The sequence below is a fragment of the Ovis aries genome, chromosome 15, assembly GCF_016772045.2.
Source record: "Ovis aries strain OAR_USU_Benz2616 breed Rambouillet chromosome 15, ARS-UI_Ramb_v3.0, whole genome shotgun sequence".
Classification (NCBI taxonomy): domain Eukaryota; kingdom Metazoa; phylum Chordata; class Mammalia; order Artiodactyla; family Bovidae; genus Ovis; species Ovis aries.
In genome coordinates this window covers 52,893,865-52,914,529 of record NC_056068.1, presented here as the reverse complement: position 1 = coordinate 52,914,529, position 20,665 = coordinate 52,893,865, and the positions used below count along the sequence as shown (strand labels likewise).

Here is a 20,665-nt window from a genome sequence, read left to right as displayed (position 1 = left end):
GCCTTTGTGTTTGCATAGAGAAACTCAGTTTCCTGGCTGGCCCCCAACCCAAGTCGACTATATCATGAATCTCAGTGGCTAGTTAGAATGCGCTTTGTGTTGAGGTGACAGTTTGGGTCATTGTCCTCATAAGCCAGTTCATTTCAACTGCTTATTTTATGTGCACCTACTGTGCCAGGGCCTATGCTAGATTACAGTGACAAGGCGCTTCACCTCAGAGAGTTTATAGCCTAGCCTACTGCTGTGCACCAGGACCTGCTCGCTTGGCACATCCATGTACCAAAATCTCTAGTCCTCAGCCTTATATCCCGTTATCACAGTTACCTGGCTGCCTATAAGAAATACCCTGGAAGCAGTCTAGATAAAGCACTCAAAGTCAAAGGAGGGAGAGAGTCCATCTGGCTGGGAATGAAAAAAGCTTTCAGAAGGAGGGAGCTTTTGAACTGGCCTTTTAGGGCTTGGATTTTGATACATAGAAAGAGGGCATTCCTGAGTGAAAAGCTCAAGCAAAGATCTCTGGATGGGGTGGGGCAAGGAATAAGGAGGAGTCACTTTGGCTAGCACCAGGGGATAAGCAAAAGCTTGCAGTATGGGAGCAAAGGCTGGCAAATTGGTTGGGAAGTAACTCTTGTAGACCTTGAATGTTAATCCAGAGAGTCAGGAGGGTTTTAGTCTGTGGTTGGTGGGCCCCCTAGAAAGTTAAAAAAAAGTAGCCACCTCCCACCTCATGTATGAGCATGATTATCACGAGGAGTGCTTCTGCTTCTCTGTCTTCTATCTTTGCACCATAGTTCCTGGACCTTTCCTTCAACAGCCTGACGGCGGAGGCCATCTGTGACCTGGGGATTCTGCCACACCTCCGTGTCCTGCTCCTCACAGGCAATGGCCTCACCTCTCTGCCACCCAGTTTGGCTGTTGCAGAGCAGTAAGTCCCAGAGTACAAGTATCCAAAGAAATAGTCCAAAGCAGTTCTAAAGGGCTGTAAGGACAGACTGTGAGTGTTCAAAGCCGGGAGAATGCCACCTACTAAAGCTCCCAGTAAAGGTACCAGTAAAAGCAAAGCCCCAAGAGTTGGGGAGGCCTCAGCTAGGGAGTCCACACCCCTCCCCAATAGGGAGTGACACGGGTGTCTGCACGTCACTGTCGTTTCCTCTGATTGCTCATTCGTAAGCTGTGGCTATTGCTCTTGCCAGATTATTTCCCTTCATGAACCCTCTAAATAAGCTTTGCATATTTCCATTCTGCACATTTGCTGAGGCTGTGCCTTCTGGCCAGAATGTACTGGCCCTTTCTCTCTTAATAGTAATACATGTGTAATGCTTACTATGTGTCAGATACTGTTCTGACACTCTTCGGTTCAGTTCAGTCACTCAGTTGTGTCCGACTCTTTGCAACCCCATGAATCACAGCACGCCAGGCGTCCTTGTCCATCACCAGCTCCTGGAGTTCAGATTCATGTCCGTCGAGTTAGTGATGCCATCCAGCCATCTCATCCTCTGTCGTCCCCTTCTCCTCCTGCCCCCAATCCCTCCCAGCATCAAAGTCTTCTCCAATAAGTCAACTCTTCGCATGAGGTGGCCAAAGTACTGGAGTTTCAGCTTCAGCATCATTCCTTCCAAAGAAATCCCAGGGTTGATCTCCTTCAGAATGGACTGGTTGGATCTCTTTGCAGTCCAAGGGACTCTCAAGAGTCTTCTCCAACACCACAGTTCAAAAGCATCAGTTCTTCGGTGCTCTGCCGTCTTCACAGTCCAACTCTCACATCCATACATGACTACTGGAAAAACCATAGCCTTGACTAGACACTCTTAATATATACTAACTAATTTAATCCTCACAGCCCTATGAGGTAAGTGCCCTATTATCATCACCCTCATTTTATAGATGAGGAAATTGAGGCACAGGTAAATTAAATAACTCAACCAGAGTTACAAAGCCAAGTCGCAGAGGCAGAATTTGAACCAAGTCCATCTGACTCCAGAGAGCAGGCTTATGACCATTACTTTCTCATGTTGCTTCTGTACATATTCCAAGGGCTACCTTAGACTGTCCTCTTTCCCTATCAGAAGCCTTTCTATCTTAAGGCTTAAGAGCTTTCTGTCCTAAGGCTTTCTATCTTAAGGCAACATTAAGTACATTCACACTGTTGGGCAACCATCACAATCATCCCAGTCCAGAACTCTGTTCACCTTGCAGAAATTCCATCAACTTTGACTAATGGACATGACGCTTTTAAGAGGAATATCAGATAATTCTTTGGATTCCAAAGATATTCCTTTTTGCCCTCAAGGTAGAGCAGCAATCATACTTACTTCTGATAATTGGTATCAGTCACCTAGCCAATATAATAAACCCCTCTTTCCCTGCCTGTTGGTTCAGTGGAATAAAGAACCCAAGAGGCCAGCATTAAACTTAACTTCCAGTTAAGTCGAACTATTTTTGTGTCCCCTGTAAAAGTATTCCTCCCAAGGAAACTCAGAGCTCTAACTTAGGAACTCAGAGCTGCAGGAATTAGAAGCAAATTGTAAGAGGAGCTGCTTTCATTTTCATTCATTCATTCCTAGGCCCTTATGATCCAGTATGAGAAAAACAGAATCAGTTTTAGTTGCTAGTTTATGTGATACTCCATCCTGTAAGTCAGCATCCAACCTCACAGTGGGTAGTCTCCTAGCTAGTGGAATAAATAAGTTGTCAGAAGACTGTTTTACAGTTCTGTTAGGTCAGCTAGTCCTGTGTGATGGAGTACATGGCAAAAAATTAAACTCCATGTCCTTGAGTCCATTATTGTACTTCTTTGCAATGAAATGTGTTCCATGGTTAAAAACAATGTTATGTGTACTATTTAAATAATGAATAAGACGTTCTGTAAATCCACAGATTGTGATGCTTGGCAGAACACTGTGGTTAGGCAGAGAAAATCCATGTCTCAAATACATACATATTTCAGTAAGAAAAAAAAAATCACTGCTCCTTTTATGAAAGTAAACGTCCACTCTAGTCATCCTTCTACTGGATGGCTAATCCTCCTAGAAATAGTGCCATGTTAGCAACTCAGCATTAGCCTCTGTTATTGGCAGGTTGGGTGTTCAACAGGACTGGTAGCCAAATGAACTTTGTGGAGGGGAAGTATGTAGTTTTCTTCCCTGCTGCCAAGGCCATTTTGCAAGTAGCAGGGTATCTAACTGACATTCATGGAATGGGTCATCTTGTTCACCTGATCATCGAGAGTCTTCTCTGAAGTGGATAGTCTTTGTGAGAATTCACACGAGATACAAATAATTCTCATCCTATTCATTCTGAGAGGTCCATTCACATAATTCTCCCTCAGTCCTCCCTGTCAGCAGTTTTACATTATGGTTTCCAAGCTTTGACTCATCAGCTAAACCACTGCCCATGAATCAGCACAGACCTGCACTTTTGGCTATCTCACCAACCAAGGAAAATGAACAGTCAGATCTATTGTTCTGGGTTTTATCTCTTGGGAGGATTTCTCCTCCCCTGTCTTTCAGAGCCACCTTTGTATGGAGCTATAATCCTGCAACAGTCTGGTTTTGGTTAGTATCAGCATATCATGCAAAACCATTTGTAAATCCAGTTGCATATTGTTTTCCTGCACCCAGTGGTCCTAGAACATTAGTTATGGGTTGACGGAGAAGAAACAGTACAGCAGGAGTAGGCATCATAGAAATCTAAGCAATGTTAATTCATTCAACTTTCCAGATTTGCTTGAGCTGATCTCCAGTATTATTTTCATGTGCTGAGAAAGTTCTGAACATTCAGGTCATGATGCACAGCTTAGTAAATGTGGTCACCTTAGTGAACTGTGGTCAGGTATTCGGTCTCTACCAACATGCAGGAGTAAGCCAGAAGCTGTTTTTCAAAAGGAAAATAGTTACATGAAGAATAGAGCATAACTTTGCTCAAAATATGATTCTGTAATTGATGCCTTACAAAGGCTGTATTCATAGAATGAGTGACCATTCACTCTATTTTTCATCCAAACCAGGAACATCGTTGAGAGGGAAAAGCATCACTATTAATTATATGGTGATAACAGGCGAAAATTTAAACTGTCCTTGAAAACCAGCATATATGGTAACCCTATCTATACAGCCTTAGACAGAACACAGTTGGACCTGCTAAGTCATAATACCCAATACCCTTGGTAAATTACATAATGCCCAGAGAGCAACTTGCATGGCAATTGGGCCTGTTGCAGAGCCTTGCCTTGCTCTTCCTACACAAAACTAGCAGCCTCAGTAAATGGATCAGAACAGCACAAATATTTTATGTGTGGCTGCCCCCCCCCAAAAAAAAGCCAACAAAGCTTTGTAACTTTTTCTTAGTAGAAGGCAGTGAAAGATGTCTTTCACATTGGAGGTATATTCCAACATGCTCCAGATACCTGGACATCAAGAACATTAATCACGGTGTCAGTTTCTTGAATTTTTGTAAGGTTTACCTCCATCCCGTGGCACAATCCATACTGATGTATCTAAAGTATTTTAATTTCCTGCCCTTTAGCTCCAGTCAACATAGTGTTCTGTGGAATACCAAAATAATCAAGATTTCCAAGGATTAGGTTATGATAGAGCTAAAGAATTAAGGTAGCCCCCCAGGGAAGAGAACAAAGGTATACTGCTGTCCCTGTCAGGTGAAAGCAGACTGCTTCTGGTGGTTCTTGTTCATTAATAAAGTAACATCTGGAACATCCTTAGCTATATCACAAGTTCTAGGGGCTGTGTTGATGTGCTACAGTAAGAAGAGTTCACATAGGGAACAGTGGCTGAAATTGGAGTATCACAAGTTCTAGGGGCTGTGTTGATGTGCTACAGTAAGAAGAGTTCACATAGGGAACAGTGGCTGAAATTGGAGTCACCGTGTGATTGAGTAATTTACAGTCATTCTTTGAGACCTGTCTTCTGCACAAGTCAAATAAACAAGATAAACAGGGACGTTATAGGACTCATCATCCTTCTACCTTTCCAGTCTTTAGTGTTTGCAGTAATCTCTGCAGTTACCTCAGAGATGTAGAATTATCTTTGATTTACCGTTTTGGAAGCAAAATTCCTAGGGCTTCAGTTTGGCCCTTCCTATTATAATAGGCCTCATGTTATTGGTCAGTAAAAAAAGTGTGATTATTTTGTCAGTGGCTTAGTGCATCTTTTCTAATGATGTAAGAACTGGGGAGATAACCACAAAGTAGGTTTGTGAGTTTACCAGGTCCCTTCACCTGCTAAATTTCCATTCTTCCTTTGAATCATCACACTTGCCCACTTTTGGTATGGACCACCATGCCTTTCATACCCCAGACTTAGCACCAATTTGCAGATATTTTCTAGTTATATTTGAAAGCGTTCATTAGCATTCTCTATATTGTTGGAAACGTTCTATAGCTTCATTGTCCAGTATGGTAGCCACTAGTCATATTGAGCACTTGAAATGTGGTTAGTGTGACTGAGGAGCTGAATATTTCATTTTATTAAAGTTTGATTAGTTTTAATTTAAATGTAGATAGTCAGGAACTGAATGAGAAATGATGACTCCCCCTGTGGGCAACTCAAATCACTTTTTTTCCTCACCAGATCTAGAGTTCTTTTGGCTATATAGGTCACCAAAATCAGCTTAATTCATTTACAGAAATTGAAGTTGTTTGAAGCTAGTCTTCGGTCCCTGCAAGGATCACAGTTTTCTAGTTCACACTTCCTTTTTGGATTTAGTCTTCCATTGCCCTAACTTAAAACAGGGCCAGTTGATTGGGGCTCCCTTTCTATGACATACTCTGGACCCCAGTTTTTGACCTCCTGGACTAGCAAGGTTGTCAGAATCTCTGCTTAGCTTCTCAGCCACTTCTGGAGTCAGCAGAGAGCCCTAGGCAAAAAGTGGCCCCAAATGTTACATGATTCCCTTCAAGTTTTCTCCTTCTTCCAAATCTTGGTGCCCTAAATTTTCACAGCTTATTAGTTCCCAGATGCCCTAAAGAAGATTGTCTTTTATATATATATATATATGTATGTATGTGTATATAGTCTGGATTTTATAGTTTATACTTGGGAGAGAGTTGGTTCATGGTATTTAGTCTGCAGGACCATAAGCCTTTCCATTTATTTTGGCCAGGTGCCTAGGTGCCTGGTATGGAACCATTTTAAACTAAATAAACTAGCTGGCTATTTTATGAGCCACTCCAATGATACAAATATCAGCTGGAGTTTTTCAGGAAGACAAGCTTGCCCTCCGCCTTCCCCTTCTCTGTTCACTCCAAGGTAGTTTTCCCTTGGTTTGGGGATGAGAGGAATGGGCTTAGTTCTGGTTCTGAGGATACCTGTCTTTAGGATCCCAGACTCAAGTGAGGATCTCCAATTATATGCCCCACCTTCTCTTTCAATAATATCAGCAAATATCCTTATGGCAAAAGTAGCTTTTTATGCCCGGTTTCTATCTCTGGAGTTTTATTTTTAATTTTTTTTAAGATTCTTTTTTAACGTGGGCCATTTTAAAAATCTTTATTGAACTTGTTACAGTATTGCTTCTGTTGTTTGTTTTGGTTTTCTGGCTGAAAAGACTGTGCGATCTTAGCTCCCTTACCAGAGATGAAACCCTCACCCCCTACACTGGAAGGTGAAATCTTCACACTGGACCTCCAGGGAGATTCCTGTCTCTGGAGTTTTAGATTTTGGCACAGTACTTTACTGTCTTTGCATCTCTTACATCTTTTTATTTGTTTTTTTTTTTTTTTAATTTTTATTGGAATATAGTTGATTTACAATTTTATGTTCATTTCAGGTATACAGCAAAGTTAATCTGTTATACATATACGTATATCTGCTCTTTCTTAGATTCTTTTCCCATATAGGTCATTATAGAGTATTGAGTAGAGAGTTCCCTGTGCTATACTGTAGGTCCTTATTAGTTAATCTGTTTTATATATAATAGTGTGTATGTCAGTCCCAATCTCCCAATTTATCCCTCCTTCCTCCTTTCCTCCCTGGTTACCATAAGTTTGTTTTCTCCATCTGTGACTCTTATTTCTGTTTCATAAATAAGTTCATTTGTACCATTTTTTTTAGATTCCACATATAAGCAATATCACATAAGATTTATCGTTCTCTGACTTACTTCACTCATTATGACAATCTTTCGGTCCATCTATGTTGTTGCAAATGGCACTATTTCATTCTTTTTTATGGCTGAGTAATACTCTATTGTGGAGAAGGCAATGGCACCCCATTCCGGTATCTTGCCTCGAAAATCCCGTGGATGGAGGAGCCTGGTGGGCTACAGTCATGAAGCGTCAGACGTCACTGAGTGACTTCACTTTCACATTTCACTTTCATGCATTGGAAAAGGAAATGGCAACCCACTCCAGTATTCTTGCCTGGAGAATCCCAGGGACGGGGGAGCCTGGTGGGCTGCCATCTCTGGGGTCGCACAGAGTCAGACACAACTGATGGTGGCTTAGCAGCAGTGGCAGCAATACTCTATTGTGTATGTATATATATACCATATCTTCTTTATCCATTCCTCTTTGATGGACGTTTAGGTTGCTTCCTTGTCCTGACTATTGTAAATAGTGTGGCAGTGAACACTGGGGTGCGTGTAACTTTTCAAAGTATGGTCCCTCTAGATATATGCCCAGGAGTGGGATTGCTGGATCATGCAGTAGGTCTAAATTATAGGTTTTTAAAAAATATATATATATGTACTTTATTCATCATTCTAGTTGTTTCCAGTGGAAAGTCTATAAAGTAAGACAAGTCTTCACCACCCTGTACTTCGTATTTCTTTACATATAAGAAAGAGAGAATAAATATACTCCTGCTTACATCAGAGAATCAACTGAAATATTTATGCTTTGAAAGCAGTGCGGCTTCAGACAAGTATTATTGTCGTTTTTTTCCTACACATCTGTCCACACTCAGTATGCTCTGTTGGGTCTCCTTTTCTGCTAATCTCTTAAATCTTGGTCCTCCATTGTCCACTCTCAACCCACTGTTTTTCTTTATAGTCTTAGTGTTCTCATCCCTTCCCAAGTCTTAAGTTATTTCTCTACTTCACTTTTGTCATCTGAACTATACACCCATGTATCCTACCTACCGTATCAAACTCATCAGACACATGCCCATGCCAGCATCTCCTCCTCCTGTGTCCCTGGCCTCATTGATGGGCACTGCTTTTCATCTGCTGTGCAGTTGTCCAGGCTAGAAACATGGTCATCAGCCTGAATTCTTCTCTTCCTCACCTCTTACAACCAACTAGGCCCAGAGATGCTTGAGACCAACTAGAAACCACACAACAAGCAAAGCAGCAGCAACACCAGAACCAGAGCCCAGGGCTCCTGATCTCCATTCCCATGCTTTTTCTAATATGGTACTCGAATTCCCATTCCTGAATAGAACCCAACCACCGGGGCAGACTCTTACCTTCTAAGCAATTCCATAAAAGCTACCAGATTTTAAATGGTATCACTTCCCTTTGCTGAGAGAAGGTATAATAAAAAGAGCACTACAGCTGGAAATCTTGGTTTCTTCATTACTGACGGACTCCTGCCACTTCAAAGAACTCTTCTCCCAAAACTGCTGTGGGAAGGGCTCAGCAAGAGAGTCTGATGCTTTCCTGTGAAGCTTTGCATCTTGTCTTCTCACCTACCTATTGATGCCCCCCATATTTCAAGGCATGTGTTTTAGAGAGAAAATGAAACTCCTCTATATTATAATTGGAGCTGAACTTTGAAAAGGCAAAGTAGTGTGACTTTTCACAAGAGACAGGTCAGAGCTAGCTTTTTTATTATGGAGCTTAAGAGGAATTTTTTGAAATCTTACTTCTTAGCTGTTTCATGTTTCACTGGAGTAAAATAAAGATTGGCCAATTAGCTATAGATCAACAGAGCTTCTGTGCACCATCCTATAATTGCTTTCAGGCAGATTAAAAATTCACTGTGTGAAAGTTGGTCCGTTCAGGAAGAGGAAGAGAATGATCTGTGACTCTGAAAAATACCAGGAGCTAAAGGCTTCCTTCCTGCTCTGTTGAGTGTCTCTGGTCTTTGGATTTCAAGCCTCTTGCCCCTCACCTTGCCAGGGCTCTTTTGGAAACAGTATCTGACCCCTTCCTCTTTTTATTCAGAATTATCATGGTTATAATCTACAGAAATCCATCACTATTAGAGTAACAAAAAAGGAAGAATTTACTCTAAAAACAACGAGGTGTCTAACACTCAGGCCTGGGGTCATGCTGAATATCAGTCCTGAGCATTGTGGAGCACCCCAGAAGTTCTGTCTGTCAGCTCTCATACCTACTCCTCTCAGTGACTCACCCCATTTGTCCACAGGTGCATGCCTGTGTTTCTCTGAGCCCCATGTTGAGGCACATGACCAGCCAGAGCTCCTAAAAATACTACAGCTGCAGCCACAAAACAATGATTTGTCTTCCTGTTCCTCTCCTTCTCTCACAGTTCTTAAGAAGATAGCAAATTCTCTCTCCCTTTTTTCCTTTGGCCATGCCTCATGGCTTGTGGGATTTTAGTTCCCCAGCTAGGGATTGAACCCAGGCCCTCAGCAGTGAAAGCCAGTGGTCCTAACCACTGGACCAACAGGGAGTTCTCTCCTTCTCCGTCTTCATGGTTTAGCTTAAGCATTGCCTTCTCTGGGCTCGCCCCACCTGAGTGGGTGACTCCCATCAAGTTTTGTGCCTGCCTCTGCTCTAGTATTGGTCTCACTGTGTGCTGAGCATCTGTTTCCTCCACGAGACTATAAGAACTTTGAGAGGCGAATATGTTCTTTTTCTCTTTGTATTCCCTGTGCCTGGATCCACAAATATGTGTAAAAAAATTCTTGAGTGCGAATGAATGAATGACTGCACAACTGGCTGTGTGCTGTCTTTAAATTCACCTTTAAAATATTGCTGCCTTTAGGTGAACTGTTCACAGTCCCTTTGGGCTTTCGATCTCACTGTCTACCTTTGTCAGCCTCTCTCTCACCCAGCCAGCAGCAACCCTTCCACTTCCCCACCCTTTAATTCACATAGGGCTTGAAGATGTGATGTGAGAGGTGGGCGCTATAGCGGAAAGGGCCTAGGGTTTGGAATCGAATTGGAGCTCTACCACTTTCTGACTATGAGATTTTGGGCAAGTGACTCTTAAGTTTGAATTTCTTCATTTGAAAAGGAGAGTGATCACACCTGTCCTTCCCAGTGCTCCTCTGAGATGACATATATAAAACTACACAATGTCAGGAATGCAGTAGGCTCAGAAGAAAGGCTACTTTCCAGTCCTCTTATTGTAGGCCTGTGATTCACATATGTGTATGTGTGTGTGTGACCAGGTATCCCTATGTGTTTGTTTTTGTGTATAGAGAGGATGAGGTTAGAGGGAACCATGAAAACACAATGTGAGTCATCTATCTCTCATGTGCTTAGAAATAATTACCTAAGCCTCATCCACATGGTGACACAAATGAGGTCATGTTGATGGTTGTACCTAAAATACCACCACTTCTTACCCCACATGTGATTCAGGACCTCGGCCTGTTAAATCCCACTCTCAAGTGTTTCTGAAAATCCTCAGAATTAGAATTTAAGAAAAGACTTCTCAGTTCCATACTGATGTGTGCACTCTACAAAGGCGTTTAGAGGAGAGCCTCACTGCGGCCAGAAATGGTGCCCTTCATCTGTCCTACCTTACCCCACTTGGCCTCTGCCAGGGTCATTATCTCCAAGTGCTTCTGTGGTTACCAGTTGTTGGGGTGACACAACATACTTGGGAGTCTTCCCTGACCCCAGATTGTGCAGTGTTCTTCCTATAGAATTTTTCCCCTAATTTTGCCACCCTGGTATCTTCCATGAACATTACTAATGCCTCTCCATCCTGCCCCAACTTGGTCTCGCTGAGTCCGTCAGTGGATATACGCAACCTTTCTCCATATGAAAGATTGGATGTGTGAGTGGAGTTTGGGGAAGGGGGTCAGTTGGAGAGGGGATTCCACTTTCTGGTACCTCTGTCTGCAAAAACTATTCTTGGGCACTAGAGAAATTTCCAAGGTGGTTAGGCTTCTTTTTTTCGGTGGGAGGGGACCACACCACACAGCATGTTGGATCTTGGTTCCGAACCAGGGATTGAACCCATGTCCCCTTGCTTCAGGAGGCTGGAATCTTAACCACTAGACCATGAGAGAAATCCCCTGGTTAGGCCTCTTGATTGTCCTGTGCCCTTGATCATGACCCTAGGTCTTTGTGCACACAGGGAGGCGTCTGTCACATCGCTGACCACCAAGAGGTACATCCTGAGGTTCCCAGCGCTGGAGACACTGATGCTGGATGACAACAAACTCTCCAACCCCAACTGTTTTGTCAGCCTGGCCGGGCTCAAGAGGTAAAGCTAAAAGCCTGTCTCTGCAGTGCCCTCTGTAACCCCCAAGCTGCTCACACCTTGAGTACTGCTCTGGAAGCCAAAAGGCCTGGCTTTAAATCCCAGTTCCTCCACTTATCTCAGCTGTGTGGCCGTGGGTAAGTCATCTCCCCTCTGAGCTTTAGCTTGAGCCAAAAAAGTGGAGCATTAGTAAAGATATTTCTGATCACATGATTGGTTTAGAAGCAGCAAAGAGGAGATTAGGATGAGATGTTATCAGAAACGAGATCCTAACCCTAAGAGAGGAGATGGAATAAAAGAAAAAAGACTGAGAATCAGATAAGTTAAACTCTTGAGTTCCATCTATAGAAAGCCCTCTATACATCCAGAGATTCAACCAGCATAGAACCCATAATTGTGGAGGCCTGACTATATTTGGTTAAAGCAATGAAATGCTGGCCTTTAAATGATTAAGTTTTGGATCTCTGGAAATTTTACTTGGGGTTCAAATGCTATTTACTGAACACTACTTTGTGCCATATTATTTATACATTTTGTCATTTAATCCTCACAAGAACCTCAAAAGGTTAATAAATGCTACCTCCATTTTAGAGGTAGGGATATTGAGACCCAGAGAGGGTAAGTCATTGGCTCAAGGTCACAGAGGAGGAGTAAGTGTCCAAGACTGATTCCATGTTCATTCCCTAAAGTTGCTTGGTAAATGTCCCTGAGGTATCATTACTGCTGTGATTCTGTATTCACTTTCCTTAATTAAAGACTGAAGAAGTTAAGCCTGGACCAAAACAAGATTTTCCGGATCCCGTACCTACAGCAGGTTCAGCTCCGAGATGGGTCTGGAGATTGGGTTGGAGGCAGGGGGAGTCCCCGGAAACAGCCCCAATCCATGCTGCAGCCCAAGTCGTGGATCTATGAGGCCTCAGATGACCAGCCGGATTATACTATACTGCCCATGAAAAAGGATGTTGACCGGACAGGTTAGTAATACCCCTTGTTAAAGAGACTCTTGACCCATGGTGTGAATAAGCTTCTAAGAATTGATTCTGAAAGTCTATGGCTCCCTGGGGAGCTCCTGCTTCTCAGCTGCTGGGTCTGGGGAGATTGTGGTCTCACATGAAATATTTTAGTAACTTCCTACCTGTTCTATCAGTCAAGATGTTTTTACAACCCAGGTATAAATGGATTTTTTTTTTTTTTAATCTCAAATAGTAAGAGGCTAGAAGTAAGGCTTTCCAGTGATGGTTAATTCTGGGGTGCACTGGCATTCTCAAGGGACTTGGGCTCCTTCCATCCTCTCTTCTCCATCCTGGGCCTGCTTGCTTGTCCTTCCTTGCTTGTCCATTTGCATGTCTTCTTTGGAAAGATATCTATTCATATCCTCTTGATTGTTTATTTTTTTGCTATTGAGTTTTGAGTTTTAAAAAAATTAATTTTTGGATAGGAATCCCTTGTCCAGATACAGTAATTAAAAATATTTTCTCTCCTTCATTAGGTTGTATTTTCATTTTGTTCATGGTTCCCTTTGCTGTGCAGAAGCTTTTTAGTTTGAGGTGTGCAGCAGAGTGATTTAGTTATACATTTATATGTATATGTTTATATTTTTTCGATTCTTTTCCACCGTCATTTATTACAAGACTTTGAAAATAGTTCCCTGTACTATACAGTAAATCCTTGTTGTTTATCTATTTTATATATAGTGGTATGCATCTGTTGATTCCATACTCTAATTATGCTTCCTCTTTCTTCCCCTTTGGTAACCATAAGTTTGTTTTCCATGTGAGTTTTCTGGTTTCATAAATAAGTTCATTTGTACTATTTTTTAAGTTCTACGTATAAATGATATCATATGATATCTGTCTTTCTCTGTATGACTTCACTTAGTGTGATAATCTTGAGGTCCATGCATGTTGCCGCAAATGGTATTATTTCACTCTTTTATATGGCTGAGTAATATTCCATTGTGTGTGTATCACATCTTCTTTATCCATTCATCTATTGATTGACACTTAGGTTGCTTCCGTGTATTGGCTGTCATATATAGTGCTGCTCTGAACATTGTGGGGTTACATGTTTCATTTGACATTAGTGTTTTCATCTTTTCTGGGTATATGCCCAGGAGTGGGGTTGCTGAATCATATGGTAACTCTATTTTTAGTTTTCTAAACAACCTCCATACTGTTTTCCATAGCAGCTTCATCAATTTACATTGCCACTAACAGTGTACAAGGGTTCCCTTTTCTCCACACCTGCTCCTACATTTATTATTTGTAGACTTTTAGTTGATGGTCCTTCTGATCTGTGTGAGATGATACTTCATTATAGTTTTGATTTGCATTTGTCCAATGATTAGCAATGTTGAGCATCTTTTCATGTGCCTGTTGGCCCATTTGTATGTCTTCTTTGGAGAAATGAAGGAATGTTCTAGTTCTGTAAAAAATGTCACTGGTAAATTGATTGCATTAAACTGTAGATTACTTTGGATAGTGTGGCCATTTTAATAATATTAATTCTTCCAATCCAGTGTGTGGTATATCTTACTATTTCTTTAAATCATCTTCATTTCCTTTATCAATGTTTTACAGTTCTCAATATATAAGTCTTTCACCTCCTTGGTCAGGTTTATTCCTAAGTATTTTATTCTTTTTGGTTTCAATTTTGAAAGGAATTTTTTTTTAACTTTCTCTTTCTTATATTTCTTTGTTAGTGTAAAGAACTACAAGTGGTTTCTGTATGCTAATTGTTTTTAAATTTTTATTTATTTATGTATGGCTGTGCTAGGTCTTCATTGCTGTGTGAGCTTTTCTCTAGTTTTGGCAAGCAGGGGCCATTCTCTAGTTGTGGTGCACAGGCTCTCACTGCAGTGACTTCTCTTGTTGCAGAACATGGGCTCTAGGGTGCTCAGGCTTCAGTAGTTGCGGCACCTGGGCTCAATAATTGAGGCTCCCAGACTCTAGAGCACAGGCTCAATAGCTGTGGTGAATGGGCTTAGTTGCTCTGCGGCATATGGGAGCTTCCCGGATCAGGATCAAACCTGTGTCTCCTGCATTGGCAGGTGGAATTTTTACCACTGAGCCACCAGGGAAGCCTTCTATGTGTTAAATCTTGTATCCTGCTACCTTGCTGAACTCATTTATCAACTCTATTAGTTTTGTGTGGAGTCTTTAGGGTTATATATATATAGTATAATGTTATCTGCATATATGACAATTTTACCTCTTCCCTTTCAGTTTAGATACCTTGTATTTCTTTTTCTTGTCTGATTGCTGTGGCTAGAACTTCCAATACCATGCTGAATAAAAGTGGTAAGAGTGGGAGTCCTTGTCTTGTTCTAGATTTTAGCTGAAAAGCTTTCAGCTTTTCACAGTTGAGTATTATGTTGGCTGTAGTTTGTCATAAATAGCTTTAATTATGTTGAGATATGTTCTCTCTGTACCCACTTTGGCAAGAGTTTTTTTTTTTATCATGAATGAATGTTGAATTTTATCAAATGCTTTTTCTGCATCTGTTGAGGTGATCTTGTGATTATTGTCATTTCTTCATGTATCACATTGATTTGAGTCACCACATCTGTTCTCTATGTCTGCATCTCTCTTACTGCCCTGCAAATAGAATCATCAGTAATACTTTTCTATATTTTATATATATGTGTGTGTGTTAATATGTGATATTTGTTTTTCTCTTTCTGACTTACTTTATTCTGTGTAACAGGCTCTGTGTTCATCCACCTCACTAGAGCTGAGTCAAATTTGTTCCTTTTTATGGCTGAGTAATATTCCATTGTATATATGTACTACAACTGTTTTATCCATTCCTCTGTTGATGGACCTGTAGGTTGCTTCTATGTCCTGGCTATTGTAAATAGTGCAGAAGACATCGGGTGTGTGTGTTTGTTTTAGTCGTTAAGTCATATCTGACTCTGCAACCCCATGGACTGTGGCTTGTCAGACTTCTTTGTCCATAGAATTTCCCAGGCAAAGCATACAGGAGTGGGTTGACATTTCCTTCTTCTGGGGATCTTCCCAACCCAGGGATTGAACCCGAATCTCCTTTGGTCCAATTCTTTACCACTGGCAGGTGGATTCTTTACCACTGAGCCAACTGGAAAGCCCCGAACATTGGGATATATGTGTCTTTTTCAATTATGGTTTTCTTAGGGTCTTTGCTGGGTCTTCATGGCTGCATGTGGGCTCTTCTCCAGTTGTGGTATGTGGGCTTCTTACTGTTGTTGCTTCTCGTGTTGCAGAGTGCGGGCTCAGTAGTTGTGGCACACACGCTTAGTTGCTCCATGGCATGTGGGATCCTCCCAGACCAGGGACTGAACTGGTGTCCCCTGTGTTGCAAGGTGGATTCTTAACCACCAGACCACCAGAGAAGCCCAGCACTTTAATTATTAGTCTTTATAAAGTTTCCCTTGCCCTATTTTATTTTTTCTCCTTCATTCTTAATTCCTCCTACCATTTCCCATTTTCATGTAAGTATCTGTTTTTGTGCTGAGTATACTTTCCTGGATATATCTTTGTAAAATATATTAGTTTGTGTGTAATGTGTTTTTTTAGTTTACATAGTGGTAATATGCTGTTGAGCCCATTCTGTTAATTTTCTTTCCACTCAGCACTCTGTTGAAGGTTTTTCTTATTGCTATATGCCCATCCAGTTCTTCCTTTTATCTAATACACAATATTCCACACTGTGCTCTAACCACACTTTATTCATCTATTCCCTTGCTAATGGACACCTACGTCACCTAACCTTGTGTATGTTTCTTGCATATACCCCTGGCCAGAGTTTTTCTGGAATATTTACCTAGGAGTGAGTTTGTTGGATCACAGAGTATATGCATACATAATTTAAATAAATGGTGGCTCTGGTGTACACTCATACTTGAAGAACATCAAAGTTCCTGTTTCCTTACAACCTTGCCTGCGCTTGATATTTCCAAGCTTTTTAATTGCTCTAAGTTTTGTTATTTTGGTAGGTATAAGTGATATTTCATTGTTTTAATTTCTATTTTATAAATATTGGTGATGTTAAGCATTTCTTCATTTACTTAGTTTTCAGCTTTTATGAATTGCTATCTCATATCCCTTGATAGTTTTAATATTTTCTATTTCTTCTTTTATTTTGTAATCACCTGACTGTTTATTTCATCTGCAATGGTAGAGATGACATTTTGAAGAGAAATTCTTAAGTTTGATTTACCCAAGTATATTAGTTTGTTAAGACTGCTAGAATACCACACACTGTTTGGCTTAAACCACAGATATTTATTTTCTCATGGTTCTGGAGGCTAGAAGTCCAAGATCAAGGTGTTGGCAGATTCAGCTTCTTTTTCAGCCTCTCTTTGCCTTATAGAAGGCTGCCTTCTTCCTGTAACCTCATTTGGTCTTCTCTCTGAATTGTCTATGTCCTAATCTTCTCTTCTTACAAGGAGAACCTTCATATTGAATTAGGGTGTATCCTAATGAGCTTATTAACCTCAGTTACTTTTTTAAAGATGCTGTTTCCAAATATAGTCTCATTCTGAGGTACTAGGGGGTTAGGACTATAACATATGAATTAGGGAGGTGATGGGGGATAACACAGTTCAGTCCACCACATGAAACCGGTGCAGTTTTATCATATGGCTTATGCCTTTGGGTTCTTGTTTAAGTATCTCCCTTTCTCATGGTCACAAAGATAGTTTCCTATGCTGTATTGCTTTTCATTTTGCCGTTTGAGTTGATTTTTTCAAAGAGGGTTTGCATATAGTAGATTTTTCTCAGCCCATAAAATATCCCAAATTACCTTTTTTTTTGTTATGATGCTCGAATGCTAGCTCACCGAATAGAGAACTGTAGCCTTAAAATAATTTTTCCTGAGAACTTTGAAGATATTACTTGATTGCCTTCTAAATTCATTGTTACCATGAGAAGTCTGATACCAGTCTGATTCCCATCCCTTTATAGGAAACCTATTTTTACTTCCTGGAATAAGATTTCCCTTTTTTCCTTTGGAAATTTGACTAAGGTGCTTCTGGGTATGCAGTTCTTTTTGTTATTTTGTTAGGTACTTTGTTCTTTCCAAGATAGTTTCCTTTATCTCGGAAAATTTGTATTATCCTTCATCCCATTCTCTGTTTTATGAATTAGCCCCTCAGATGGACCTTTTCTTCTGTACAAGACATTTATTAAATCTTTTGATTATCATACTTTAAAATTACAAAATTAGTAACAGTGTCTCTTCCATAATGACCTAATTTTGTCTTAAAATGAAACAGTCTTTTGAATTCCTTAGAAGACATTAATTATTCTATTTAAAGTTTTTATTCTTTTGGTTAAATGACCTCTCTTTTTTTTCAGATGCTGGTTCTTCTTTTATATTTCATAACTTTCTTTCATGGTGCTAATTTTCCTCAAATATTAGGAAGTGCCTGACTGTACATCTTTTGAATGGTTCCCAGTCTGAACCTTAGAACCCAGGTTCTGGTTTCTGGAGTTCTTTCTTGTAACTGTGGGAAGGGCCAGGACCTGAGTTCAGATAGAGTGTACCTCAGTTCATCTTCCTAGATATGGGGGCTCTCTATCTCCCCAGAAGATCATTGCTTAGCACCCACACTTATGACCATGGCTCATCCTTTAGCTAACTCCTTCTTTTTTCCTTGCACAGACCTTTCACAGATTCCTTTCAGACCCTTGTCATCGGAGTTGTTCTTGCCACATGGTGTTCCACCCATATTATTGCTTATTTCATTTTAATGTAACCTCCTCAATATAGTGTCATTAACATGTGGAAGGGGTCCCATTAGTCAGGGCAAAGGTGAGTGGTCCCTGTATAGGATCCAGACCCAGCAGATGCTTTGCTTTATTAGGTTGAACTCAGCTCTTTATTGGCTCCTCTTTGATGATTTCAAGAATGATATCACTCTGCAGCCTCCTTCTCACTTGTCTCTCCTGAATTCACTGTCTTAACACATTCTATTTTACTAATATAACAAATAGTATTTTCAAATCCTCTGACAGAATATCTTTTATGTCGATTTTTCTCTTCTAAAACAGTTGGTTTTCCTTCTGACCAATACTGACTGCCTGTAGTTCTGAGGCTCCCAAGAGCTTGCATGGTACAAAGTCAGGAAGAAGATTAGTGTGGCTGATATATAGTGAGTGAGGGCCAGGGTAGTATGAGATAAGACTGGAGGAGTAGGCAGAGGCAATCAGAGTTCATCAGGCAGGATCTCCAAAGCCTAGCCAAGGAGTTTGAATTTTATTCCAAGCACAAAGGGCATATTACCCGATGCATGTCACAGCTGACTCCTCTTCCTAGTTAGCACTGAAGCTTAGGACCAAGGAGTACCCCTTCCGGGAGATACTCTGCTGCACACAGTGGGTGGCAGACGCAGACCCTGGCCTCCTGGGGGTCAGTTAGTGCTCTCACCAATCTCCATTCTTTTCTCTTATATTTCAGAGGTCGTGTTCTCATCTTATCCTGGATTTTCAACCTCAGAGGTAGGAAATGCCTACTTTATATTTGTGTCCTTGCATTAAAACATTAGTTTTAGTAAACAAAAATAAGTTGACAGAGCCATGAGAGGCATTTGCATATATAACACTGAGGAAGCCCATTCACTGAACACATATTTCCTGAGTCCTGACCATGTGCCAGGTGCTATGCTGGCCTGTGGAGATATAGCAGGGGACTCAACCGACAGGTCCCAGGCCTCGCACAACCCACAGACCAGCTTCCATTGTTCTTCAGTGGGGATGATTCCTGCCTCAAGTGATCAAGCTGGCATTGAACTGAGGCTGCCACTAGGATGAAGCCCAGTAGTTCCTTAACAAGAACCCTCACCACAAAGCTAGAGCGATCCTGGCCAAACACACTGCCATCTGGGATCTAATCCTTGGTGTCACAGGCTTAGACACTTGATTTTTGTCAGCACAGAAAATTGTCTTTTTTCTCAGGGTAGATACTCACTAAGCAAGTGCAAGAAGACTGACACACTAGTATTTATCTATTTATTCATTTACTAATTTATAGTAAGAAGTACCATTATGCAGTTAGGCAACCTACATCCTTGGGTCACAGCTCAGTATACCCCCTCCCCACAGATGCAACTGGGTGAGAAATTATATCAATTGCTATATTATTGCCACTTAACAAGCCAACACAGCTGTTGACTTCAAACAATGGCAATTTATTATTTCTCACAATTATTTGGGTTGGTTAGGTGGTTCTACTGGTGTTTAGCTAGGGCGCATTCCTGTAGCTGGCAGGTTATCTGGGAGCTGGACTCATAGACAGCTGGCAGGACTTGTCATCTGTATGTTATCTTTTCATCCTGGACTTCTTTGCAGCATGGTGGCATTAGACTTCCAAGAGCAAGGTTCTGAAATTCAGGCAACAGCATTCTCTGTTGATCAAAGCAAGTCATAGGCCAATATAATACTGCAGTGCAATTCTGATGCTAGCATGAGCCCGCAAGAGCAGAGTCCCCAACAAGACTGCCCTCACTTTAGGCACTAGTTGCAAGTGGTGGGGTTCCTGGGCTATTTGTAATAGCAATGAATTCTACAGCTTCCACGATCCCCTCAGGTTCAGTAATTTGCTAGAATGACTCATAGAACTCAGGAGACCATTATACTTCTGATTACAAATTGACTATAAAGGGTGCAAATCAGGACCAGCCAAATGAAAAGATGCACAGTGAGGGCTGGGAGGGCTCGAAACAGAGAGCCTCTTTGCCCTCTCACTGTGGAATGAATTTGTGACACACTCCCAGCACAGCTGATGGGTTCACCAGCCAGGTAGCTCACCAGAGCCTCAGTGGCCAGGACTTTCATTGGAGTTTCATTGCATGGCCATAATTGGTAGAACCATTAGCTACATGATTGCACTCGATCTCTAGCCCCTCTCGCCTCCCCAGAGGTAAGGCTGGCTCAAACCCCAGTCCTCTGATCACATGGTTGTCTTTATAGTATGGCCAGCACCCATCTTAAGTTATCTCATTAGTGTGAACTCAGGTATGATCCAAGGGGTTATGAATAACAAAGACATTCCTATCACTCTGCAGATTCCAAGGGTTTTAGAAGCTCACTGCCAAAAACCCAGGACAAAGACCAGACAAATTCTTTATTGTGCAGCAGCCAGTCTGGTTTCAAAGGATTAGAGATACAGACTCCAGGTCTGAATGGGAGGAGCAGCCAGGTCACTCTGCATAAAGTTGTGCCTAATGGATAGAAGGGCTTGTGGCCATAGAAGCCAGAGATTATTGGCAGGTTGCTTAGTGCTCAGGTCCCAGTTGTGTGCCATCTGAGAATACAGAGTGATTTGAAT

General features: G+C 41.3%; 1 protein-coding gene across 10 annotated transcripts in view; it reads left to right on the top strand.

Moving 5' to 3' along the window:
- The window catches only part of XRRA1 (X-ray radiation resistance associated 1), a 67,079-nt gene that overhangs the window by 28,712 nt on the left and 17,702 nt on the right, over positions 1–20,665 (top strand). For 5 of the 10 annotated variants that reach the window (XM_027979533.2, XM_027979534.2, XM_012096051.4 and 2 more), the window contains 4 exons: positions 792–925; positions 11,234–11,362; positions 12,116–12,333; positions 18,797–18,837. In XM_027979533.2, coding sequence (XP_027835334.1) covers positions 792–925; positions 11,234–11,362; positions 12,116–12,333; positions 18,797–18,837 — 522 coding nt within the window. Of the gene's footprint in view, positions 1–791; positions 926–11,233; positions 11,363–12,115; positions 12,334–18,796; positions 18,838–20,665 lie in introns of those variants that run through there. The other 5 variants (XM_042233226.1, XM_042233228.2, XM_060400022.1 and 2 more) reach the window with 3 other exon arrangements.